Source organism: Scylla paramamosain, chromosome 1 (genome assembly GCF_035594125.1).
Source record: "Scylla paramamosain isolate STU-SP2022 chromosome 1, ASM3559412v1, whole genome shotgun sequence".
Taxonomy (NCBI): Eukaryota; Metazoa; Arthropoda; class Malacostraca; order Decapoda; family Portunidae; genus Scylla; species Scylla paramamosain.
In genome coordinates this window covers 28,002,435-28,030,011 of record NC_087151.1, presented here as the reverse complement: position 1 = coordinate 28,030,011, position 27,577 = coordinate 28,002,435, and the positions used below count along the sequence as shown (strand labels likewise).

At 38.2% G+C, this 27,577-nt stretch overlaps 2 protein-coding genes across 5 annotated transcripts; both read right to left on the bottom strand.

Moving 5' to 3' along the window:
- Positions 1-21: 21 nt before the first annotated feature.
- Positions 22-10,021, bottom strand: LOC135104371 (uncharacterized). Its single transcript, XM_064011773.1, has 5 exons — positions 9,963-10,021; positions 9,801-9,819; positions 8,333-8,490; positions 3,743-3,858; positions 22-1,995 (listed from the first exon to the last, which is right to left on the bottom strand). Exons 1-5 carry the CDS (start codon positions 10,019-10,021, stop codon positions 1,889-1,891), a joined length of 459 nt encoding a protein of 152 aa, XP_063867843.1. The 3' UTR covers positions 22-1,888.
- A 2,121-nt stretch (positions 10,022-12,142) lies between these two features.
- On the bottom strand, positions 12,143-27,255 carry LOC135102782 (protein MTSS 2-like). 4 transcript variants are annotated; one of them, XM_064008292.1, is made up of 14 exons: positions 27,098-27,255; positions 25,932-26,023; positions 25,531-25,631; positions 24,542-24,679; positions 24,003-24,110; positions 23,365-23,541; positions 22,433-22,522; positions 21,490-21,640; positions 21,078-21,199; positions 20,098-20,217; positions 19,241-19,430; positions 18,381-18,563; positions 17,001-17,108; positions 12,143-16,156 (listed from the first exon to the last, which is right to left on the bottom strand). In XM_064008292.1, the coding sequence occupies exons 1-14, from the start codon at positions 27,238-27,240 to the stop codon at positions 14,733-14,735; spliced, it is 3,147 nt and encodes a 1,048-aa protein (XP_063864362.1). In that variant the 5' UTR covers positions 27,241-27,255; the 3' UTR covers positions 12,143-14,732. The 4 variants fall into 4 exon arrangements, with proteins under 4 accessions (XP_063864362.1, XP_063864370.1, XP_063864384.1 ...); XM_064008300.1 differs by having other exon boundaries at positions 21,114-21,199; XM_064008314.1 differs by lacking the exon at positions 17,001-17,108.
- Between the last annotated feature and the right edge of the window lie 322 nt (positions 27,256-27,577).

Genomic DNA, 27,577 nt, shown 5'->3' with positions numbered 1-27,577 from the left:
TGGAAAAATAACCACACTGCCTTGGAATTATGTATCTTTATTTTGTCAGTTACAATTTGTGATTAGAGGAACTTGTTTCCCTTGTAAAGAAGATAAAAAATATACAAGTAGATAAAAAAAAAAAGTTTCTATTGATTACCTGGCAATGTCAGTGATTAGTACTGGTCCACTTCCACAACAAGCTGTCACAATGAGTGCACTCTTTTGGCAGCAACAGTACCAATGGCTTACCTGGAAAAGCATAAAAATCAATCATCTTTTCAATTTATATAAAGAAAGGTATTTTCCTTGGTTACATACAAAAACAAGAAGTATTTCCATTGGTTACTTAGCATTCTTACTCTATTCACATTTGTAGGTTATTCCTTCAAATCCATATGCAAAATTAATAAATTCACCTTTGCATATCAAGTAACCTTTTCTTTGGTTACATAAAAAAAACAAGAAGTATTTTCCTTGGTTACTTGGCATTCTTACTCTATTCACATTTGTAGGTTATTACTTCAAATCCATGAAAATTACTAAATTCATCTTTACTAATCATATAATCTTTTCTCTGGTTACATAAAAAAAATACTTAAAACATTTCCATTACTTAAATGACGTCCATAGTCTGTTCATACTTCTCTTCAAATTCACAGAAAAATTAATAAATTCAACTATGGAATAAAATAACAATGATCTTTTGTTAGCTACTTATGACTACAAATATTTCTTTTGGTAATACACCATTCACATTCTACTGACATTTATACTGCTTTAAATCCACAGCAAAGTGTATGTTGAACCATGCTTAACATACATGTCCCTTCCTTGGTGGCTCAATGTGCCTCATTTCTTGCCACTAGAAAAAAATCAGTTTCAAATCCTGCTATAGGTCCCCTCAAATCTAATGAAGATGTTTTGTAATATTATATTATTCATTTCAGTAGTTTGATTAGAGTCATCTACATAAAGATTATAAGCAGGATTGGTACTCACCCTAAAACCTTTACTATGGGGTTCAAATTTTAGATAATAAAACATGTCCTCCGTCAATGAATGCTGCTATCTTACTGGTGACTGAGTGAGTGTTGAGTACACATCCTCTGTCAACGAAGGCTGCTATCTTACTGGTGACCAAATGAGTATTGAGTACACATCCTCCGTCAATAAAGGCTTTAATGGTGACTGAGTGAGTGTTGAGTACACGTCCTATGTCAATGAAGGCTGCTATCTTACTGGTGACTGAGTGAGTGTCGAGTACTCGGTTCTTACACCAGAGACATCTTTGGCCAGGAAAATGAAATGGTTTAATGTGGCTCTATATTCAATATGCCCCTTTGTTCAATGTGCTGCTATGTTCAATGTGCCCCTATGTTCGGTGTGCTGCTATGTTCAATGTGTTCCTATGTTCAATGTGCTCCTATATTCAATGTGCTTCTATGTTCAATGTGCCACACTCTCCCCTATCATTACAGTACTATAAACAAAAACAAAATTTCCTTTAACAACAACATAAGGGCAAATAAGCCAACATTCTGATTAGGAGCACCTTAAATTATATGAAAATAAATCCTATGAATCATAACAACTAATATGACCCTTCTGAAAATAAGTTATCATTGTTGTCATCACTATAGACTGAATCACCTTCTACCTCATCATTTACATTCCCATTACCTTCCTCAACAACTTGTCAGGTCACCATCTGTCACGTACCTGCCACCTGGCCACTTCCATTGCCTGTCATCTCCCCCCACAGCAGAGGTGTGGGGGGAGGTGTCATGTACCTGCCACCTGTACACTTCCATACCTGTCATCTCCACCCACAGCAAAGGTCACCGTCTATAATGAACCTGCCATCTGGCCACTTCCACACCTGTCATCTCCCTCCCCACAACAGAGGTCACCATCTGTGCGATCCCTTTCCTTGATGGTGCCCTGTGACCTGTGTTGAAGGTGACCAAGGTGTGGCAGCTTCCTTGCAGCAAACTCCCAGTGGTTTAACGGCAGCTGCAAGAATTACATCCATCAGGGAAGCCACAACCTACATGAGTAGTGTTTCACCTTGTGAGAGAAGCCATCTTCAGGCTAAAAGACATAGAGAAAATTAATAAACTAATGCAGAATACACACCTACACTATGAAAAAGATAAAAGACAGTAAGCCATGAGGGGTGTAAAGCAACAGGTGTCAAACAATATACAGACAGACATGTAGCATGAGGCAAAACACTGCAATACAACACAATACAATACAATACAATACAGCATTGTGTACGCAATAAAGATATGCTACTACTGTACGTAATATGCTTTGGCATATATCTTTATTGCGTACACAATGTTGTGTTGCTTCATGAGTACTGCAATGTTTTGGCTCACCCTACATGTCTGTCTCTATTCTGTTTTACACCTGTTGCTGTACACCCCTCATGGCTTACTGTCTTTCACCTTTTCATAGTGTAGATGTGTATTCTGCATTAGTTTATTAATTTTCTCTGTCTTTTAGCCTGAAGATGCCTTTTCTTACAAGGTCAAACCTTATACAAATAATAAATTAACACAAAGAAACTGTGCTGTATCCATACTCACCTCTTATCTAACTCACACACACACACACACACACACACACACACACACACACACACACACACACACACACACATATATATATATATATATATATATATTATATATATATATATATATATATATATATATATATATATATATATATATATATATATATATATATATATATATATATATATATATATATATATATGATTTAAAAAGGTAGCATGAAGTAGTCAGAGGATAGAGGAGGGGGAGGAACAAGCCTTGAATTGTTTGGTTTGAGTGAGGAGTTCAGCTTTAGAGATAGATGTGATAACAGTGGTGGCATCTGGTTGAAATAAAGGAGGGAAAGAAGAAGCAGCAAGGTTATTAAAGATATTTTTGGCTAGGTGCCAGAAGTCACGAGGGGAGTTAGACCTTGAAAGATTCTGACACTTTCTATTAATGAAGGAGTTTCTGGCTAGATGGAGAACAGATTTGGCATGGTTTTGGTCAGAAATATAAAGCACACAAGATTCTGGTGATGGAAGGCTCAAGTACCTTTTGTGGGCCACCTCTCTATCATGTATAGCATGAGAACAGGCTATGTTAAATCAAGATTTTGAAGGTTTAAGTCGAGAAAAAGAGTGGGGAATGTACACCTATATGCCAGACTACTATTACCACCTCCACACTTGACAGAGGAACCATTCTCTTCAGTTCTGCCTCCTCCACATGCTGATTGAGGGAAATCCACTTCTTCCAAAACTCAAGTGGATACGGGCCAAGGAATCAATCCAGCTGGTGTAAGTTTGAGTGGATTCTCTCCACCTCATCACATTTGGTTCTGTTGGGAATGGAGTGGAGAGAGAGAGAGAGAGAGAGAGAGAGAGAGAGAGAGAGAGAGAGAGAGAGAGAGAGAGAGAGAGAGAGAGAGAGAGAGAGAGAGAGAGAGAGAGAGAGAGAGAGAGAGAGAGAGAGAGAGAGAGAGAGAGAGAGAGAGAGAGAGAGAGAGAGAGAGAGAGAGAGAAACAATCCTAAACTAATAAAAAAAACAAAGAATTATACACAAAATAAAATAAAAATAAGAATAAAAAAAAAAAATTCATCCACTTTCCACTTATCTGCCCAATCACTTGTCAATCCACCCACCTACAAACCCTCCCACCCATCCATCCATATACATCCACTCATCCACCTACCTTCCATCTTTAGGTCCTTGGCAGCTGGGTTGTAACGCCTCACCACAACCTCTCTGGAGCGGAAGAAGTGGAAGAAACCTGTGTGTGGAGCTGTGTCTCCTTGAAGGTTGACTGCACTGTGGGGGAGAAGGAAGTGGATGTAGTGGTGGTGGTGGGAGTAGTGCTGGTGGTGGTGTTTGTAAGGAAGGAATATATGTGAATGTATGGATGAATCTCTCTCTTTCTCTCTCTCTCTCTCTCTCTCTCTCTCTCTCTCTCTCTCTCTCTCTCTCTCTCTCTCTCACACACACACATACACACACACACACACACACACACACACACACACACACACACACACACACACACACACACACACACAATTTAGTTGAGTTTGGTTAGCTTATTGAACACACACACACACACACACACACACACACACACACACACACACACACACACACACACACACACACACACACACACACACACACACACACACACCGCATAGTGTAGTGGTTAGCATGCTTGGCTCACAACCAAGAAGGCCCAGGTTCGAATCCCAGGAGCAGTGAGGCAAATGGGTGAGCCTCTTAATGTTCACCTAGCAGCAAATAGGTACAGGATGTAAGCCGAGGGGCTGTGACCTCGCTGTCCCAGTGTATGGTGTGTAAGTGGTCTCAGTCCTACCCAAAGATTGGTCACTATGAACTCTGAGCTCTTTCCGTAGGGTAACAGCTGGCTGGGTGACCAGCAGACAACCATAGGTGAATCACACACACACACACACACACACACACACACACACACACACACACAGAATAAACAAAATCATCTTCACTCCACTGAACTGCTCCCTGACATTCCAGAAGATGTCAATTCTGAATTCTGTTCCTGGTGGCAATCCCAATATAACAAGCGTGACGCCCTCCTGTGCCAGATGCCGCACCACCTCCTGCTGTGACATGCCTACTGGGGAGGGTGTGTGGTTAGGTTAGGTTAGAGAGAGTGTGTGGTTAGGTTAGGTTAAGTTTGAGAGAAAGTGTGGTTAGGTATCATCTTAAACAACACTTAAAACTGTTATTAAGACACTAAATTTGCCACTTTGCTTAAACAACAGAAAACTAAGGTGAATACTGAGATAAAGCTGTGCAAATCTTCATAATATTTACCAAAACAAGTACTAGACATGCTGCGTATGTCATCTTGCTTCAAACATTTCAAACTCGACTCTGCACACTTGACCAATATGCAAACAGATATTTTACAATATCACAGGCAGGTTAAGTCACAAACATGGGGTGCTTACAATCAACACATCCTACAAGAGGTAGCCACAGCTTTCAACACCACACCTACCAAACAAGAACATTCACACATTCATTTCTTCCCCCCCATAGTAATCCATAAGTGGTTTTCTCCCATCTCATTTAGTTAAGCCCACTCTTGACCAGCAGGATCACCCATCACCCATTCCTAATCCTATTCCTATCCCCAATCCTTCCCTGTTTCCTAATCCTGATCCATAATCTTATAACTAAATTACTAGGACGGTCTGGTGCCTTCTCCGGGCCGCCTCAGTGTGGACAGACACAGACAAACAGACACATGTGTTAAACTATCTGCCTGCCTGGGGAAGACATACAGACAGACATACACATTAAATTATCCTGTAATATTAGATTGTGAGGACTTGGATGGCTAGTGTGTTCATGTGTGTCGTTTACTCTAAAGACAAATGTGTGTGTGTGTGTGTGTTAGTCAATATATTCCTGTTTTCACCTCCACAAGTGCCCCATAATTACACAATACACCTGAGACTCTATACACGATGTGAGAGTGCCGGTCAGGTGTGTAGGTAAGCAGATATATGAATAATCAGATCACAAAAGCTGCTGGACAATCACACTGCAAAGAAATTCTCAGTCTCAGTCTGGGCTAAGTCAGCTGATGCGAATGGCGGTCTCTTTTGACGTTTTGTTCATTCCTATGGCCTGTTTTCAAGGGTCACATGGACAAATAGATGTGTTTTAACAAATTTTTCCTATTAATGGTGCAGGATCATTGTTAAGTTATTTTTAGAATAATTTTATTTAAATAAATGCCTTTAAAGAATCAAATACAATACATCGTTTTATTCATTTACTTAATTATTGGTTGGTATATATATATATATATATATATATATATATATATATATATATATATATATATATATATATATATATATATATATATATATATATATATATATATATATATATATATATATATATATATATATATATTAAATTTCATTTCCAATCTCTCTCTCTCTCTCTCTCTCTCTCTCTCTCTCTCTCTCTCTCTTCTTGCGACCTGCCCCACTCTCAGCCAAAAATAGCCCAAGAATCTCACCTGTCTAGCCCCCACAAAAAACGCCCAAATATACAATCCTTCTTTTAAACCCAAAAGTAGCCCAGATATATACGTAAAAATTAACAAATAAATAAATAAAGGAAAAAATATTGTGTATGTATAAGTGTTACAGTTGTTTATAACGCAGAGGAGAAGGAGCAGGAGGATACACACACACACACACACACACACACACACACACACACACACACACACACACACACACACACACACACACACACACACACACACACACACACACACACACACACATTTCCCGCACTTTTTTAATCCCTAGGAAGAAGAGAGCGCGAGAGAAAAGACGAGAGATCCTACAAAACCTAACATTTTCCCAAATATTACAGGATGGAAGGCTTAGGATACCACATGGAGGGGGATGAAGGAGTCCTGGGGATGTGTGAAGGAGGAACAGTAAAGGAGGGAGACCTGGAGGTGAAGGAAATGCATAAATTCCTTTAATATTGGACGCTTCTCTTCTCAGACCATCCTTCACGTAATATTTACACCGAGGTTTCAAGATGTGTGTTAAGAATATTTTTTTTTTTTTATCTTAAGGCAGTTTTAATTATTTTATATTGTTTTCACGTTGTTTTAAATATTTTAGGTTTATAGGAAGAGCGAGAAAGCTTACTATAGTACTAAACCCAGAAATAATAATAATAATAATAATAATAATAATAATAATAATAATAATAATAATAATAATAATAATAATAACAACAACAATAATAATAAGTAAGACAGTCTCAGCGAAGGCAAATATTACAGAGAAAGGCAGCGCAGCAAGGGAAACTAAGCTAAATCTTGTCTTCTTGGTATTTACTTGTTATGCCTCCTCCTCCATTTCTCCTTACTTTTTCTTTATCCTCCTCAATTTCTCTTATTTTCTTCTTTCTACTTTTACTATCCACATGCCTCAGTTTAGAAACAGCTAGAAACACCTGGAAAACACTGAAAATTACTGTAAATATTGACGAAGAGACACTATAGCAAAGCGAGTCCTGAGTCCTTGATGACGTCACAGCCGAGCTGCCGCCAGCTCATTGGCTTACGTACGTAACGTATTTCATTTTGAAATTCACCCTTAGAAAAAAATGAAGCTAGGCTCGAATGCTTTACATATTCTGACTTGATAATTACTTTAATTAATATTCACAATATCAAAACATCTCCAGCCTGAGTAGTTGTAAAGAAATATTAATATGAAATATGTAAAAAGTGTTGGAACCTTTGACACCATTAAAACCATTGAAAACTCCACCCATTTCAATTAACACCAATGAAAAAACACTTTAAAAAATCTGAACTATTTTTTTTTAAACAATGCAAAATTAGTTACAAGCTGAAATAGAGAAATAAAAAAATCTAAAAAAAAATACAAAATCACCACTTTCAACGGGTTTAAAAACTATTTTAAATTCCATTTCCTTAACTCAACAGGAACACAAAACACTTTAAATATCATAAACGATTTTCTGAAGCAACAAAACCATAATTACAGCCTCAAATAAAGAAGCCAAGAACCGGGCTGGGTAAAATCACCGTAAAAACCGACCTTTATTTACGCAAAAAAAAAAAAAAAAAGGCAAATTCACCACATTTACTTAACTGAAGCAAGAGAACACTTCAAAAGCATCAAAATATTTTTTGAAACCATAATAACTTACTATAGAAGCCAAATAAAGTCATTCAGAAAATTTTTTTTAAATATTGGAACCCACAAGCTGGAACAGGAAGCAATCCATCATGGCGGCCCTCGGCGGCGACCTCAGTCCGGGGGCCGGCCGCCATGTTACCTCAATTATTTCTTCATGACACCAAAACGAGATAGTGGCGGATATATCTAACCAGCAGATATGAATGCTAGATATGTGCCTCCATATTGTGGCATGTTTGGCTTACAATAAATGAGAGACGAAATAAATAATGGCTGAAAACACTGACGCCCCGCCTCTATCTCAGCTGACAGCTTGTTTACATATTGACGAACCTTCAATATCTGACTAAATTTCCAACTGTTTCCAGACTCTGATGTAAACAAAACCTAAAAATAAAGAAAAAAAAACCCTCAAAATACCTAAAAATGAATAATAAAACCTAAATAAATGAGTACAAGACACTACAAGGAGGAGGAGGGTGTTGTGGTAAAGGCAGTAAGGCTGACTGAGGGGAGGCTGGCCCCACTGGACTCACCCTACATATTCGTGCTTCTCTGGTGGTGCTTGGCGGTGCTCGATGCAGGGAGAAGCTGCCGGGAATACGGAAACACTGTTTAAAAGAGCGTGTGGGGCAAGATTGACCAGTGCTGAGCTATACACTGTAGCCAGCCAGCCAGCCGCCTGCCACCCTCCCTATTAGGGAGGGTGGCAGGCGGCTGGCTGGCTGGCTACAGTGTATAGTCCCTAACCAGCGCCACCTGACACTGCTCCTTCACCCACACCCACAAACACGCACACACACACACAAAAGTTGACATGTTATCAAATAATATAAATATTCTCATTTCCTCACTCCCCTTTCCCTACTCCACACCCGCTACGTGATTATGGACGAAAACTTCGCTCACTGCTGCACCGTGTCACTGCAGAAAACACGAACGAGCACAGGATATCCTCAACTAAAATGCTCCTACTCTCTCTCTCTCTCTTTTGTTTCTTAGTCACAAAGATGATTAGCAAGGTTTTCAAGGGTATTTCTTCTGTTAATAATGTAGAAATGTTGTAGATCTGTCACTACAACTATAAAAGCACCCTTAATAAACCGTGCCACTTCAATTACAGCCTTATTTTTAAAGGCGTGTTTCTCCTGTTAGTAATGTAGAAATTATGTTAATATGTCACTAGAATCGTAAAAAACACCCTTAAAAAACCGTGCAACTACTGAGAGAGAGAGAGAGAGAGAGAGAGAGAGAGAGAGAGAGAGAGAGAGAGAGAGAGAGAGAGAGAGAGAGAGAGATAACTAGCAATAACACACACACACACACACACACACGAATAAACCAGAGCATTTATAAACCTTCAAATTTCCCGCACTTTTTGAATCCCTAGGAAGGAGAGAGCGTGAGACAAGACAAGAGATCCTACAAAACCTAACATTTTTCTCAAATATTATACAGGATGGAGGGCTTAGGATACCACACGGAGGTGGGTGAAGGAGCCTTGGGGATGCCTGAAGGTGAAGGAACGCTTCTCTCCTCAGACCGAGGTTTCAAGATGCGTGGTAAGATTTTTTTTTTTAGGTAGTATTAAGTTTTTAGATTGTTTTCATGTTGTTTTAAGTTTCTTAGGTTTGTGGGAAGAGGGAGAAAGTTTATATATAGTACTAAATCCGGAAATAATAATAATAATAATAATAATAATAATAATAATAATAATAATAATAATAATAATAATAATAATAACAATAATAATAATCTCAGCCAAGGCAAATATTACAGAGAAAGGCAGCGCAGCAAAGGAAACTAAGCTAAATTTTGTCTTCTTGGTATTTACTTGTTATTGCTCCTCCTCCGGCCATTTCTCCTTACTTCTTCACAAAAAAAAAAAAAAAAAAAACATTTATGTAGAGGGAGTGTCAATACAAAAGCTAAACTCTTGACCAACAACTGAAATGAACTGCATTCATCAAGTGCATCCCAGGTGGATATGAGCACAATACTGACCTGACACTGGATCTTGACACTTAAGACCAAATAGACTGACAAGAATGACAGTGCACACTTAACAAACAGCTTCCTCTCATGTGCTCTGGTCACTGCAAACACCATATCAAAATTTACATAATATGACTGCTGTTCAGAACTATTATAAAAGGAAGGCATTACCAGATCCAGTCTTCATCGGCAGTGCCATATTTGCTTCTTACACTGTTGCTGAATCCCATGGCATCTGAAACTAAGTCTTGATTTTTTTTTGCAACTGTTTTTTTAACATAACTTATGGACCTGATGGGGTCCCTTCTATTGTTCTCTGAAACTGTGCCTCCGTGCTTGCACCTTGCCTAGTCAAACTCTTTCAGCTTTGTCTGTCAACATCTACCTTTCCTTCTTGCTGTAAGTTTGCCTACATTCAACCTGTTCCTAAAAAGGGTGACCGTTCTAATCCCTCAAACTACCGTCCTATTGCTTCAATTTCTTGCCTATCTAAAGTTTTTAAATCTATCCTCAACAGGAAGATTCTTAAACATCTATCACTTCACAACCTTCTATCTGATTGCCAGTATGGGTTCCGTCAAGGCCGCTCTACTGGTGATCTTCTGGCTTTCCTTACTGAGTCTTGGTCATCCTCTTTTAGAGATTTTGGTGAAACTTTTGCTGTTGCCTTGGATATATCAAGAGCATTTGATAGAGTCTGGCACAAAGCTTTGATTTCCAAACTACCGTCCTACGGTTTCTATCCTTCTCTTTGTAACTTCATCTCAAGTTTCCTTTCTGACCGTTCTATTGCTGCTGTGGTAGATGGTCACTGTTCTTCTCCTAAATCTATTAACAGTGGTGTTCCTCAGGGTTCTGTCCTGTCACCCACTCTCTTCTTATTATTCATTAATGATCTTCTAAACCAAACTTGTTGTCCTATCCAATCCTACGCTGATGATACCACCCTGCACTTTTCCACGTCTTTTCATAGACGTCCAACCCTTCAGGAGGTAAACATTTCACGCAGGGAAGCCACAGAACGCTTGACTTCTGATCTTTCTAAAATTTCTGATTGGGGCAGAGCAAACTTGGTATTGTTCAGTGCCTCAAAAACTCAATTCCTCCATCTATCAACTCGACACAACCTTCCAGACAACTATCCCCTCTTCTTCAATGACACTCAACTGTCCCCCTCTTCTACACTGAACATCCTCGGTCTGTCCTTTACTTATGATCTGAACTGGAAACTTCACATCTCATCTCTAGCTAAAACAGCTTCTATGAAGTTAGGCATTCTGAGATGTCTCCGCCAGTTTTTCTCACCCCCCAGCTTCTAACTCTGTACAAGGGCCTTATCCGTCCATGTATGGAGTATGCTTCACATGTCTGGGGGGGTTCCACTCATACTGCTCTTCTAGACAGGGTGGAATCAAAAAAGCTTTTCGTCTCATCAACTCCTCTCCTCTGGCTGTCTTCAGCCTCTCTCTCACCACTGCAATGTTGCATATCTAGCTGTCTTCTACCGCTATTTTCATGCTAACTGCTCTTCTGATCTTGCTAACTGCATGCCTCCCCTCCTACAGCGGCCTTGCTGCACAAGACTTTCTTCTTTCTCTCACCCCTATTCTGTCCACCTCTCTAACACAAGAGTTAACCAGTATCCTCAATCAGTCATCCCTTTCTCTGGTAAACTCTGGAACTCCCTGCCTGCTTCTGTATTTCCACTTTCCTATGACTTGAATTCCTTCAAGAGGGAGGTTTCAAGACACTTATTCATCAATTTTTGACCACTGCTTTGACCCTTTTATGGGAATGGCATTTCAGTGGACAAATTTTATTGGATTTTTGTTGCCGTTGTCCAGTGTCCTTCCTACATAAAAAAAAAAAAAAAAAAAAAAAAAAAAAAAAACACCTTTGTTCCACATTTTTTAAGGTTGGTGCTTATGTGTAGCTACTACTTTATAAAGGATAGGACATATTTTGAGATCAGAAATTTTAAATGCTTTCAGAGAGAGAGAGAGAGAGAGAGAGAATTGTTTACTTCACAGCATATTGATACTTTTTTTATTTATTTAATTATTTTGGTTTATCTTATTTATTTATCATTACTTATTTATATATTCAGTAATTTTAATTATTATTATTATTATTACTACTACTACTACTACTACTACTATTACTACTACTATTATTATCATAAGTGTCTCATGCATGCTGATTAATATTCCCAGACTTTCACTTTGTTTCCTTGCAGTTCTTACATTTAGTACCTCATCACATATGGCACAAACAGCCCCACACAATAGTTTTCTTGGCACAGATTTGCATGCTATAGTAACAACAATGTTAATGAGGATGGAAAATGCAAATAATAATAATGTTTTACTTCATTATTTATAACCTAAGACATATGTATATATATAAACACATAAGCTTTTCCTTCAAAGCTAATTATTGTCACAAAATAAGTTCAATGCTCAAAATGAAATAGAGATGTATAAGTATCATTCTGAAATTTACAGAGCATAATTAAATGGGTTCCTGCAGAGTGAACATCTTCAACAAGGACAACACAATAGTGCTCTGTGCTAAGGCAATATTTATTTCAAATATCACGTTTACTGTCCCTATTTCCAGAAGTACTTGCATCAACCTCACATCTATTGTAATGAAAATAGAAAAAAAAAGTTTGAAAGCCATTTTCATAAAAATAACATTCTCAGAAAATGTCAGGATATTAAAACTTAAATTTCTTTATATATAAAAGGTGATCCAGTGATATTTTTTCAACATAAAAACAGGTTATTGTTATAATAGACTACATGCCATTACAAACTTCCTAGAAAGAATTCAATGTATTATTTTCAACAGAAATAAAAATGCCATTAATGAAAAATGTACAAGTTCTACAACTGACTTCCATAAACAATTGAGAGAAGGCACTAATACACCTGACATTGGAATGGATTACTATCCGTAACACTGCTATGAAACTAAATTTCTATGAGTGTGCCATAAAAAATTATCAAAAATCAAGTCAGTTTCTTGAGCTAAGTGTCAGTAACTGCTGTGGCTCACACTCCCCATAGCCATCACTCCAAGATGTGAGACTGATTCACTACAAAATACAGATTGACCTCCAAATAAACTAAAACCATAGTAATTGAAACTATGGAGCTTTGGAGAAAATTACAAAAAATAATTTTATACATCATCTGTCTTTGATATGGTTCTCTTCATCCTTTTTCTTCTGTATGAAGAGCATAATCTGTTTACTTTTTACAAATACCCAAATTCCATTTCTATGGTAAGCATAGTTAACTCTGCTGCTGATGTGAATATTCAAGATCAGTATTTGTTGTTCCTGATATGTCCACCAATACAATATATACATGAACAGCAAATGCAAAGTTGCTGTTTTATATCCTAATTATCATTCATAAAATCTATTCAATATTAGATTTGACTGCAAGGTGACTAGAGTTAAATTTAGGCTCTATTTTTAGGATTCTTAATATTAACAGCATGAAAATGGAATATATTACCTCTAAGCAATACAAACTCCTTTAAATTTTTCAAGAGAACCAAATAAAGTCATCACATTTCATGAAGAGCTGATATATATATATATATATATATATATATATATATATATATATATATATATATATATATATATATATATATATATATATATATATATATATATATATATATATATATATATATATATATATAAACATCAAGATAATAGGTCTAGGTTTAAACTTCTTGGCTACAGTTATTGCACTCCAGAACCCTTTCCTTCTGCTGAATACTGAATATTGCTTGCCATACACAAACAAACTGGAAGCATTCAAATATATAGCCACTTTACAAGATATGATTATTGAACTGTATCTGCCTTCAATCCCAAATCTGTACCCCAACCCTAACTGTATCATACCCTCAATCCCATACATACTACAGTATTAAACAAGTTTTCTTGACGTTTTCAATACAAAAAAATAATGAAAATGTAATTGTGTATTTATAATTTAGTTAAAAAAAATTCAGCATTGACTTATTTTGCATCTGATTTAACTCAGTGGAAAAACTAAGTCTGGCTAACATTTAACATTCGATATCCAGCACTAGCATATTTTGTTCAATATGTAAATTTTGGAATAGTTTTCCATTGCTATGCTGTCTAAACTAAGATGCCACAATCCTTTTCCACAAACAAGATATAAAGAAGTGTAGTAGTACAGTATCAAGTAACATTATGCAAGACATTGAAAAGAGGTATATATATATATATATATATATATATATATATATATATATATATATATATATATATATATATATATATATATATATATATATATATATATATATATATATATATATATATTTCTGAGTAGTATGTACTGAGAAAACATCAGAATTCACAGCTTTAGTTACAATGCATGCCTAACCCATACCCAAGGAATGTGGCCCACATGTGAAACTATATACACCATCCTTAGCTAATACAAAGCATAGTTTATATGCTAGCAATATGAAATGCAAATCAAGATCATATTCATCAATTAAATCACTTCCAGAACTGCTCAGTATTAATGAACACCTGAGCACACCACTAAAAATACATGACAGTCAGTTAGTTTTATTTCCAATATTAGAGTTCCCGCATATATATATGAATAATGAACGGTAATTTGGTGATAAATAGACAAGACATTTGTTACAACGTTAAGTTACATAAGTACATTCTTTAAGCATGATTAAAGTTGTTATGATTTTATTGAGCTATAGTCAAAGAGAAATACAATTACTGTTTAAATGTCTCACTATAATTATGTGTCAAGCTAAATAGCATGATTTCTTGGGTAGTGCACACACAGAATTCAGAGCTTCCATTTTCCTTTGACTCTCTAGCCTTTCAAACTTCTTAACAAGCCATTTCACATTAAGTCAAGAAACTTGAGGAGCTGATCTATCAGCAACAAACTTGGCTTTCTTTAACTGTTTTCCACGTTTGATCTGATCAAGAAGTGATTCCCTTAGAGCAGCAACCTCTGCAGTGCTTTTCTTTTCACTACTCATTGTTTTACTTGCAATCCACTGTCGAACTTTTGAGGCCTTTTCACTTGCACCAGACCCGGAACGCTGCACAAGAGCCACAGGAGCACTGCCATTAGGATGAGGTTTTGGGTGTGTTGTTGGGGCTGCCACAGACTGGGTTTTCCTTGAGTTAAGTTTTGGGGATCCAGGGGAAGGTGCCGATTCACCTGATTGTCTCTGAGCCAGTTTTTTGTTTAAAGTATCAAGAAATGCCACATGTCCACGATCCTTATGCAATATTGTGCCTTGTGGAGGAGTACCACTGTTCTGTTTATCCTCAATCATGTGCACTTGCTGAGACTCCTGTACATGTACCTGATTTGAATTTGTTGGTGTTTGAGTCAGATGATGATGGACCACTGGCTGGTGCTGCTGCAGTACTTGCTCTGGTTCCTTCTTAACAGAACTCAAGTCCTGCTTGATCTCACGTACTACAGGATGATTTACTGGAGGATGATGCAAAGTTTCTGTGACTTCTTGCACTGAACCCAGTCGAGACCGACTCATGCGGGGAGACTGGCTTCCTTCTCTCACCATGTAGGGTTTCTGTACTTGTTTGGTTTGTTGTTGGTTGATCTGAGCGGCAAGTTGGGCATTTAAAGTAGTCATAAGAGATGCTCTGGCATCTTCCAAGGAAACTCTGCGTTCTTCCAGGAGTTGGACTGCTTTATAGGCAGGCTGGTTGCACCTTAAAGACTGAGAACGCCTGTGTGTCACAGGAGAGGAAGGCTGATGGTGACTCTCCTGGAGGGTCTTCACAGTGTCACTCACAGTCATCACACGCTGCTGCAAACATTTATCCTGTATGGGTGCTGGAGGGCCAGCAGGGTCACATATGAACCTTATTCCTTCTGGAGTGGTGAGGTCCGGATCTGGAGGAGGATTGGTGTCTTCAGCCCCATCTTCCAACAAGAAAGCTGGTGGAGGAGGAAGATTTTCTAATGAGCCAACAGGTGTACTTGACTCGCTGTCTGTGCGCTGCAAGGGACTGCTGGTGCTGCTTCCCTGACTAGGACTTCCACTGCCACCACTGTTTATATTTCCATTTATACTGCTACTACTGCTAAGGGTGCTGCTGGAGGAATTGAGGTGAGTGGGCGAGTTGTTAAGGCTAATGCACGATGATGATGGGTTAAGGTTGGTGAGGGAGCCGGCCGATGATGGAGTGGGTGTGGAGATTGTGGAGATGGAAGGAGTCCTCCGAACTGGTGGTGGCGGTTTGTGGCCGTGGGAGCCAGACCTCCTCAGGGTGCCACTAGGCATTGAGCCAACACCTGAAGAAGGGAATCATGTGAAAACAATGTCCTAAATATAACACTCCTAAACTACAAAATATCTTGTTTCTAGAATGCAACTTTTCAGTAATATCAACTTCACCATCCCATTATTTTCATCCAGCAGAGCCATCACCTACGTAAATGTGAAACTTCTAAAATGTTTTTATATTTGTCAATTATACAATTATACAATGAAAAGCAAGGCAAAAAAATATCATTCTCAGTGATCTCTGTTGCACATGTATAGGGATATGACGAAGGCAGTTATGTGATTGTGATATTCAATCTACACTATGTACATACTTCATAAATTATTATTGAAGACATGAATGAAAAATTAAATATTACACTACTCTCTGATCTCTGTCAAAGGGCAAACATTCATCTTTTAAAACTGAGATCCTTTTACTTATATAATTCCTTGTATCCCTTGTGTGAGAGAGAGAGAGAGAGAGAGAGAGAGAGAGAGAGAGAGAGAGAGAGAGAGAGAGAGAGAGAGAGAGAGAGAGAGAGAGAGAGAGAGAGAGAGAGAGAGAGAGAGAGAGAGAGAGAGAGAGAGAGAGAGAGAGAGAGAGAGAGAGAGAGAGAGAATTTGGGCACCCTCACAGAGCATTTCTTTATCTTTGTGAATACTTATATAATGATTCTATTAGTAAGAACAGGCCAAGTGCTTCTCATAATAGTCTTTTACTTTCACTCCTTTCTTGCATATATAAATCTTTCCACCAGTTCTGAACCATGATATATAATTCATTGCTGATATAGTGTGGTCAGGTTGGCTTTATAATGTTTTGCTTTGAGAAATACTGGTAGTTGTTTGGATGCAGCACAATGCCAGTACCTGACTGAGAGAGGTGCCTGCGGAGGACAACTCTTCCTGGCTGATAGTGCTGCAGGGGTTGTGAGTCAGAGTAGCGGCGAAGTGTGCAGTACTTGCTTGCATCAAACTCTACAGTCAGGAAGTGATGGAACACAAGCAATTAAAAGGCATGCGATGACAACAATAAACCATATCATAAGTGAGACACTAGTAAAAAAAATACAGGCACATTTACAAATAAACATTTGTTTGCAAACTGAACAAAACAAAAAATATGATTCATCTGAAATGTTAAAAAATAAGCACAGCAAATGCAAATAAATATTGTGCATAAGCATACTGTGACTGCACAAAACAAAGTGAGGTTTCCAACAGGTGTTGATGCTGCACATCAATTACCTAACTGGTATTTGACTAAAAAGCTCAGGTTAAGCAAGCCTATCTACCATCTCGTGTCTTGCTTGTGGTAATGATTTGTGCAGTAAAACATACATTCAATCTATACATATAATATTATTACAAGTAATTAATAGTAGCTTCATACACTATATAGATTAATATGCTTACAAACTTACAGATGTGTGTGTGTGTGTGTGTGTGTGTGTGTGTGTGTGTGTGTGTGTGTGTGTGTGTGTGTGTGTGTGTGTGTGTGTGTGTGTGTGTGTGTGTGTGTGTGTGTGTGTGTGTGTGTGTGTGTGTGTGTGTGTGTGTGTGTGTGTGTGTGTGTGTGTGTGTGTGTGTGTGTGTGTGTGTGTGTGTGTGTGTGTGTGTGGGGAGTGGGGGAATCTTGAGCTCATATGTTTTGGGGATCTCTTCCCTGGATGAAGCATAACTGCAGAGCAAAAAAATGAGGGAGGATTTACACTGTTTTCTTCTTCTTACAAAATGGTGAAGCAACATTTCCTAAAATAAATCCATCACATTATTCACTGACTGATGAGAAGTTGCATGCATTATAAGTCAGTTAAATATCTGCTGTATATTTGTACAAGTATTTCGTATTCTAATACTGATGAAAAGAATGTGGAGAAAACAGACTTCAGACTCCCTTATTTTCTTATCTATGGAGTGATTATGCTGATTAATAAGGGAAGAGAGAGAAAAAAAAAAAGACATGTTCTGAGATGACTAGTGTATAGCTAAGACTATAAAGATTATTTACTTGAATCCTGCAGTCTTGTTCTTATCAATCAGACACTATTAATTAATTAACAGAAAAATGTAATGTGGAAACCGGATGCCTAGATAAGTTGATAAATATTTCATCAAAACTAAAAACTTTCACAAACAGGAGTAAAATAATCTTTAAAAAAAGTAAATAGTCAACATGCACTAAAACAAGTTGTATCACCATTCTGCCATGCACTGTACACACACGCACACACACACTCTGCTCCTTACCCTCTGATGAAGCTTTTGACTCAGGCGACGGCGTAGACACGGGCCCCTTGTTTCCTGCAGCCAGAGGACCACTGGGTCGTTCAGGCTCTACAGCCTCACTGCCACTGCTAAGTTGCATGTAGCTTCCACTGCCAACACTGCCACATATTTCTGCCATGTTGCTGTACACTGGCTGAGGCACAACTGAATGAGGAAGACACACCATGAGCTAGTCATTTCTACAGCAATTTCCAGGAAATTACAAAAATATAAACAGAATTACAGATTTTAACACTGAGATATATGTAGTATGTATGTTATTATAAAACTTATTGCAGGAAAATGCTTGTATGGATTAAAATGAAATAAAAGGGTCAGATGTTTGCTGTGAGACAGGTGTGTAAAAAGTATTTGGCAGAGGCAAGGGTTCCTTATGTCTTAGGATTTAGATAAAAGCCAATAACACATAAAAAGTGCAAAGGACAACTTTAGTGTTGGAAGAGAGTTCAGTACCGAAATGAAACAGGGAGTGTGACAATGGTGGGTGGGGTTGTGTAAAAAGGATGGAAAAAGAGTAACTGATATATATAACATCTAAATCTGAACCAACTCTGTTATGGGGGAACCAGGATAGTGCTGTGCAACCAATCCTTGCACAGGGTTATAAATGAGGACTGATCCTCTCTGCACTGGCAATGGCAATGAAAGGTGTAGAGGGTATGATGTAAGGAAATGATCATGGGCTTGATTGTAAGAGTGAGTGTGCACTTGTACATCTCATCTTGGCTACTCCCATTCATGATGCTAGTCTTGTGTGTTACGTAGTTATGTAAATAAACAACATCAAAACACTTCATCTAGCACTTTGTTACACCACTCACTCATGTCAGGAGCTGCCTTGTTGAAGTCTGGCAACAGAGGCAGTTTATTTGAGCTGTAGTGTGGCATTCCTCGCTGTGGATGCTGTGGAGGCGGCTGCTGCTGGTGACTTCGAATGACTGGCTTCTTCTCAGGCACAATTGGTCGTTCCAGAGATGAACAGCGATTTGGCACGGGAGGCTTTGATTTGCCCTGAGGTGCGATGTTTCCATTACATTTCACAGTAACATAAATGTCTTCAGATATTAACTACAATTATTCTGATATACTTCACCCTACAGTATTTTTTCCTTAATACAACAGCATATTTACTTATTTATTCACTGATTTTGATACTTTTTCCCTGAAACTCAAACAAAGCTACCACTTGCCCTAACTTTCACTTTGTAATCTTGGCATAAATCATTTTGCTCTCTCTCTCTCTCTCTCTCTCTCTCTCTCTCTCTCTCGTCTCTCTCTCTCTCTCTCTCTTCTCTCTCTCCTCTCTCTCCTCTCTCTCTTCTCTCTCTCTCTCTCTCTCTCTCACAGGGCATCTTAACAGTCCACATGGAGGCACTTCTCTATTCATGTCTCTCATCATTTATCAGTTTAACATGTTAACACATTAATTCTGATACTTGGCTCCTGGTTCATATGAATGTGCAGCTGTAAAATTCATTCTCTTTTCTATAAAAATATTATAAAAATACAAAACTTTTCTATCCATCTTTATCTGATGCATGTTCCTGAGAAGTCTTCCACTTCTTGTCCATACATCACTTCTTTGCAAGATTTAATTCTCTCATTCTCATCTTACCTCTCTCTTTCAGATTTTACATTTAACTGAAAGGAAAACAGGAAATGTAGTGTTATCACTCACTGAGGCTGTGAGGCTTTCTTGGCTGGATGAAGACAGGTTGTGGTGGAGGGAAGTGCGGGAAGAGCGCCTGGAGATGGTGGCCGTGTGGCTCATCAGGGGACTCATGCCACCACTCTCAAGCTGGAAGTAACACAGCTATGTTCAGTAACATACTGTACTATCATACTACATTTTCTACATATAAATTTTTCATTATATTAATGAGCCTTGCAGGATCATCAACAAGACCTTGAGTTTTACCATAAATGTATAAGAAACAATGAAATTGTTGTTTAAATGTATAAGAAACAATGATATTGTTGTTGGTAATTAAAGATACTTTTATAAAATTAATTTAAAAGATTTCTTTTTCACACCAACACCTTTTGCCTCTTTAACAAAGTTTAGTGAGGCAATGTACCAGAAAGATGGATTTACAATGATGCCTTTTCAACACTCCACATTACTAGATTTACTAACAAGTCAGGTTAATGATAATAAATCAGTAATACATAAAACAACCAGTAAAATGGGTAAAAGGGAAGGAATGAGCGCAAAAGTGATGGTATCATTCTCAATCCAAAACTAACCTATTTCCCCTGTTATTATACTTTTTTTTTTCTATGATAACACAGAATCTTGTTCAGTATGAAGAAATATTTCTTTAATTCACTGTGGCACAACATATTCACACTTAAAACTTGAAAACCACAAATATTTTAGGTCTAGGTATTCATGTCAGAGGAAAAACTGTAAACAATAAAACTACAGAAAATGAATTTCCTACTCATAATAACTTGTATCATTTTTTGTATTAGAGAAAATATATAAAAAAGCTAGTGCATGTTTAGAATGAGGCATGACACCACACTTCATCTCCTTACTGAACACAGCACTCATGGACGTCACATCCTTGCATGAAGCACTCAGCTGTCACACCCTGTCACCCCACCACCTCACACACACCCCTGGTAGCCAGGGCCACACCACTCCACACACACCTCCAGACAGACAGGACTGCATGGCTGAGAGCAGACCTGAGGGGAGCCCAAGCCACTGTGTCCTTCGGGAGGCTGGAACGTGTACACAGTCAGTGGTGGACGGTCTCTGCCCTTCTCGTATGCTGTGGAGGAGAACAAGTATTTCATAATTAAACACACTCTGCATATATTTAATCCCTGCATACATAAAGTTGAGCACACAAATCTAACATCCCATACTTGGCTAACAGTAGCAATCAAAACAATTGATAATTATGAAGTCTTGTCTATGGCATAATGATAATACAATGTAATGTCTGACACAAAGGAGCTGCTGACTGTGTAAAGGACAAAAGTATAGTTCATGTTTGGGGTTAATACGGCACACTACTAAGCAGGGAGTGAAAGATGCTCAAGGGTCAGTGCATGGTACCTGAAGAGATGGTGTGTGGCCGGTCACTGAGTGTTGGTGCCGGCTTGTGCTGGAGAGCCGGGTCAGTCAGGTTGGGCCAGGTGGCATTGGTGGTGGCGGGGGAGGGAGTGCTGCCCTCAGACCCACCAGAGTGTTCTGACAACCCTGAAGCCTGAAATTATAAATCACACCATGTTATCAACTATTAACTAAGAAAATATTTGCCATCCACTTTCAAAATACATTATAATGTACTTTCATTTGTTTTAAAAAATTCCTTATTTATTCTCAAGGGTGTGATTTTTCTTAATTTTAATTTCATCCACAGACTTCTAAACATTGTACAGGGAAAGATGAATACCTTTAATCTATTCTCATTCAGTAAGAAAAAGCATTCTCTGAAGGAGGAAGAGTCACGATATTAAGTATTTATGATCCAACTGGGGCATTTTCAACAAATGCTGTTCCTAGATGGACAATATACATATTAGTAAATGTGAAAATAAGAAAAAATTAGTCATATAATCCAAAATTATTTAGTGCTAATCATATCAATGGTTAGTGTAACAGAGAAATGAGTAATTACAATTATGCTGTAGCTTTGTCTTGTCATATCAATTATGCATATATATATATATATATATATATATATATATATATATATATATATATATATATATATATATATATATATATATATATATATATATATATATATATATATATATATATATATATATATATATACATATATATATATATATATATATAATGGAACTGGTATCAACTTTCACAGCAAGCAACAAAACTGATAAGACTTTTTTTCTTTTGCAGTTGAAGTTAATTATCAGCTTGTTGGTTGTTTATGTATTATAGACCTTATTCATGCTTGCTACAACTCCAAACAAAACTTGAGGAAGAGCACTTCAGCCTGGGAGCAGGTGCGGTGTCCCTGTGTGTGTACCTGAAGGGCAGCAGTGTGAGGAGGTTGACAGAGAGTGTCCTGGGAGGTAAAGCCCGAGTCCTGCGACGACACACTCACCAGCCTCGTGCCCTAAAGACAGTGATACAAAGCTACTACCACACAAGGCACAAGCCACAGAAATAAAAGATAGACTTTACATAACAAAACACTGAAATAATATTTGTACAATAAACATGATAATTTCTTGTGTGAAAATTGTGCAACAGAAGAACATTCATAATAAAAAAATGCATTAACTGATTTGTTAAATGCTAGAAACTCATCTGAAAAGAAACTGAAGTAAAAGTATGAACAATAAAATAATAAATTCATCTCAGGTTACAGACTTTCACAATACTACTATAGAAAATTATCACTAAATAAATAAATCAAAGCTGTCAATGTATACAAAGGAGATACTACTCCATAAAAAAGAACACTACTTGTACTATATAGAGTACAACACTACATATATACACATGGAGGAGTGCTGCTGGTGACTCAAATACTGTACTGTGAGAGAGAGAGAGAGAGAGAGAGAGAGAGAGAGAGAGAGAGAGAGAGAGAGAGAGAGAGAGAGAGAGAGAGAGAGAGAGAGAGAGAGAGAGAGAGAGAGAGAGAGAGAGAGAGAGAGAGAGACTACTATAACCATACTATCACTACTAAATGATAAAGATTTATACACTACTATAATGTGTACATGGAAAGCAATCAAGCTCCACTACAAGATATATACAGTCAACATCTATACTACATCTCTACTCACCTCCACCACCAACAGCAGCAGCCAATCTAATTCCTGAACCATGGTGCTACATTATCACAACTTTCTTTTCTCTAGTCCTAGCACATACTTGTGAGTGGACACCCTTACCTGCGATAACCCACTGATAACTTTAGCCTCAATGTAAGTGTCATGAGTGTGGGCTAACCTGGCTGACTGAGCGTGGGCGGGTGTGGTGTGAGGGGGAGTGAGTGGAGGAGGAGGAGGAGGAGTTGAGGGAGGAGATGGAACACATGGACGACTTGCGGGAGCCCAGGGAGGATGGGGATGAGGGTGGTGTCTGCCAGGACCACTGAGCCTCGCCGCCCTTGATGTCCAGGAGCACCTGAAGTGTTTGATAGCCAATGTGACAACTCTTCCAGCCATGAAGAGGCAAGGAAAACAGAGAAAAAAAGTCCATCAAAAAGCAATGCTGTTTTTAAGATTGTACTCAAAAAACATATAAGCTGTTCAGAATACAAAGTATTTAATTATTGAACCAATCACCTTAATCATTTAATCAATTAATTCACAATTGGTGGTGAACCTGAGGCACAAGTAACCTGCCTGTTAGTGATGTGTGGCCCTCGTGATGCCTGCAAAATCTTACATATCAACAAAGTTGGTGTCAAAATCCCAATAATTATTACCAGCCACTAATAACCCTATGTATCCATCCTCACCCATTCTGATTTCCACTATTAATAAACAAAACAATGGTGAATGACACATCTATTTTTTTACGGTAACTAAACAACACATCTGGCGGCAACGCATCTGAGGAGTAGGTAAAGGTCCTCCACTTACCTGTTCACTGGCTGGGGGCAGGGTGTGGGGGTCTGCCGAGTGCTTCTCCAGCTGGGTCATGACCTCCTGCAGGTGGCCCAGCTCGCTCACCAGCCCCACCTCCTCTACCTGTGGCAGATGGGCATTATGGCATGGTAAGGGGATGGCAAGAGAGGAAAAGTTGTAGGAAGGGGGAAGAAAATGGGATGAGGAAAAAGAAAGTATGCCTGCTCACTATTGAACTTCACTGTTGAATTTCAATGAAAGAAAAAAATATTTGGGAAGTTTTATTCGTGTTATAGAGAAGGCAAATATTATTATTATTATTATTATTATTATTATTATTATTATTATTATTATTATTATTATTGTTACTATTATCAGCTATTATCATCATCATCATTGTTGTTATCAAGTTACACTGTTCCTCCACTTGTTAGAAAATAATAAATAAATAAAAATAAATAAAAAAATGATCTCTTGTCAATAAAGTACAGATAACCAGTAAAGCGTGGATTCCTCATACAGTCGCGGCCAAGAGAATGAGAAGGGATGCTCACCAGGACAGGGGTGAGGGCGTGGGCGAAGGCACAGTAGCGGGCCCGCTCCTCCGTCAGGGCATTGCGCACCGCTGTTCTTTCGACCTCCTCCAGGGCCCCGAAGCGAGCCCGGAGATCCACCACTGTCGACTCCAGAACCTGATAGGCCACACACAGTATTATTAACCTTACCAACACACACACACACACACACACACACACACAAACAGAGTAACCTAGAATAACGCAGAAGGTATGATAGAAGGAAAGAAAAAATTGACAAATATAGATACAAAGGCAAGGTCACAAGAGAGTAGCTGAGGCCCTGTAACTACAAAAAATGCATCCCAATTCTCAGTATCCTTTCCTTTGTTCCTCCTTAATATCCAAGTCTTCACTCCACAAAACAAAATCTCACTAAAACGTAAGAAAATAAGGAAGCCGCAGGAAACAGTCAAGCCTATATATATATATATATATATATATATATATATATATATATATATATATATATATATATATATATATATATATATATATATATATATATATATATATATATATATATATATATATATATATATATATATATATATATACACGTGGCAGTCCCACAATGAAATATTCTCATCTTCACATCTCAGTCACCCATTACAACAAAACCCAACACTAACAAAGAATTATAGTACTAGAAAACACTTGAATTTTTATATATTTGAAGTTCCGGTAAGCTTAATTCGAAGTCATAAGGAAGCAGGGTGGAGCATAAAGGTACAAAAAAAAATTCCTGCGTGTTTGGACTATCGAAACAACTGCACCGCACCACTACTACCTTCAAAAGGCTCTAGTTGAAGCTGCACGAGCTTTTAAAGGCTCTAGTGACATAAGCAAAATTTCTACATTATGAATAGGAGAAACACTATGGAAAACCCTGCTAATCGCCGCTTTGGCCTTTGAAAATAATCGAGGTGAGACAGCAGAGCGTTACTGAATACGGGACTGTGTGTTACCTTGTTGAGTTCAGAGTTCTTCCCAGCCTTCTTCGCCTTCTTCTGTAGTCTTGCGGCGTTTTCTGCTCTCTTCTTGATTTCTGAGCGGGCCTTCTTATATTCTGCCACGGGCGAAAGGGATTAATGATGATAGTGCTCAGAGAGAGAGAGAGAGAGAGAGAGAGAGAGAGAGAGAGAGAGAGAGAGAGAGAGAGAGAGAGAGAGAGAGAGAGAGAGAGAGAGAGAGAGAGAGAGAGAATAATTTGAATAATAGCACTTTTTTTTTATCACAAGCCCCTCTATTACGAAGGAAAAAACAGAAAACGAGAGAAAAAATATCAGTTAACTTCCTAACGATATAATGTGATATAATTTCCTAGGTAGCGTACATGTAAAGAAAACGGAAGTACTCCTAGTGTTACCTTTGGTGTGATCTTTATCCAGGGCGTGCTGCGAGCGTCTCCACTCCTCCACTCTCTCCTGAAGCGGCAGCACCACACACTCCACCAGGGCGCTGCAACACACGCACAAACACATACATGTAGATGGGTTTTTCTTCTCAACGTGTGACGGAATTTTTCCAAGAGCATTCCATTTCTCTCGTATTTTCTCGTATTCTCGAACATTTCAGTGTCTACTCTCGACTACTTCAAGCAGAGTAAAGTTACGAGTAGTGTGTCAGTTTCTAAGAGTGCTCTCATTACTCAAGCTAAGATCCGTGACTGTCTTACACGAGTTTTGTGCTAATGATAAGGGGGAAAAAATAAAACATACTAAAAACAAGAATTCTGTATCAACAAGAGGAAAACAAAGAGAACATGACTAATTATCTTTTTGGCCTTTGAAAATAGTCCTGATGAGAGAACAAAGCGTTTTTATGTACTTGAGTATCTTTTGTATTTATTTTACGTATCCACTGTGTGTAAATAAAAATACAACAGAAAAGAATACCAGCCAAGCCAAACACTTCTTTCAAAGCTACTTCAGACATACACAAGAGGGAAGCAACACCTCTCGTTAAGAAATTCTAAACATGCTCCCGTCTTGCTTTTTAACTCTTGAGAAGGGAAGGGAAAGAAAAAGAAGAAGAAAAAAAAGGACTCTTAAATAACCCTGATTATCCACTTGGGGTTTGAGCAATTAATTAGATTGGCATGGCGCATTATTACACAAAATTATACAAAAAAAAAAAAAAGAAAAAGAGGAGGAGGAGGAGGAGTGGCATGTTACATTACCCAAAATTAAACAAAACTCTGAGAGAGAGAGAGAGAGAGAGAGAGAGAGAGAGAGAGAGAGAGAGAGAGAGAGAGAGAGAGAGAGAGAGAGAGAGAGAGAGAGAGAGAGTTATAATGGAGAATGAGGAGAAAAGAAAATAAATAAAACAATAAAAATAGAAGATAAGGAGAATCTAGCGAAAAGAAAAAAAAAACATGCGAAAACCTGAGAGAGAGAGAGAGAGAGAGAGAGAGAGAGAGAGAGAGAGAGAGAGAGAGAGAGAGACTGCGGGAGGAAAAGAAGGACAACCCGTTTGAACGACAGAGGACAGACAGACAGACAGACAGACAGACCAACGCAGCGAGGGACCTACGTGGTAAGAGTGCGGACTCGGTTCTCCACGGCCCGGTGACGTAGGCAGATGCGGGTCAGCGCGGCGCCCACCTCCTTGGTCGCTCCTGACGGGGAAGAGAGGAAGAGAGAGATAAAAAAGAGGTCATACAACAATACTGACATAACATTTTGAACATTTAAACATTTATTCATAACCACGAACAAACATTACAAATAATAATAGCGTGTAATAATGAGATGGAACTGCGACGAGAGAGAGAGAGAGAGAGAGAGAGAGAGAGAGAGAGAGAGAGAGAGAGAGAGAGAGAGAGAGAGAGAGAGAGAGAGAGAGAGAGAGAGAAATAAATGAATAAGACATGTAATTACTATAACACTCATATACAATCAACAAAGGAATACATAAATTAAATAGTCTTATTAATGTGTTATTTGTTTTCGTATTTCCTTTCTTCCTTTGTTTCCTTCTTTCTTCTTCCCTTCCTTGACAAACTTGACTCTC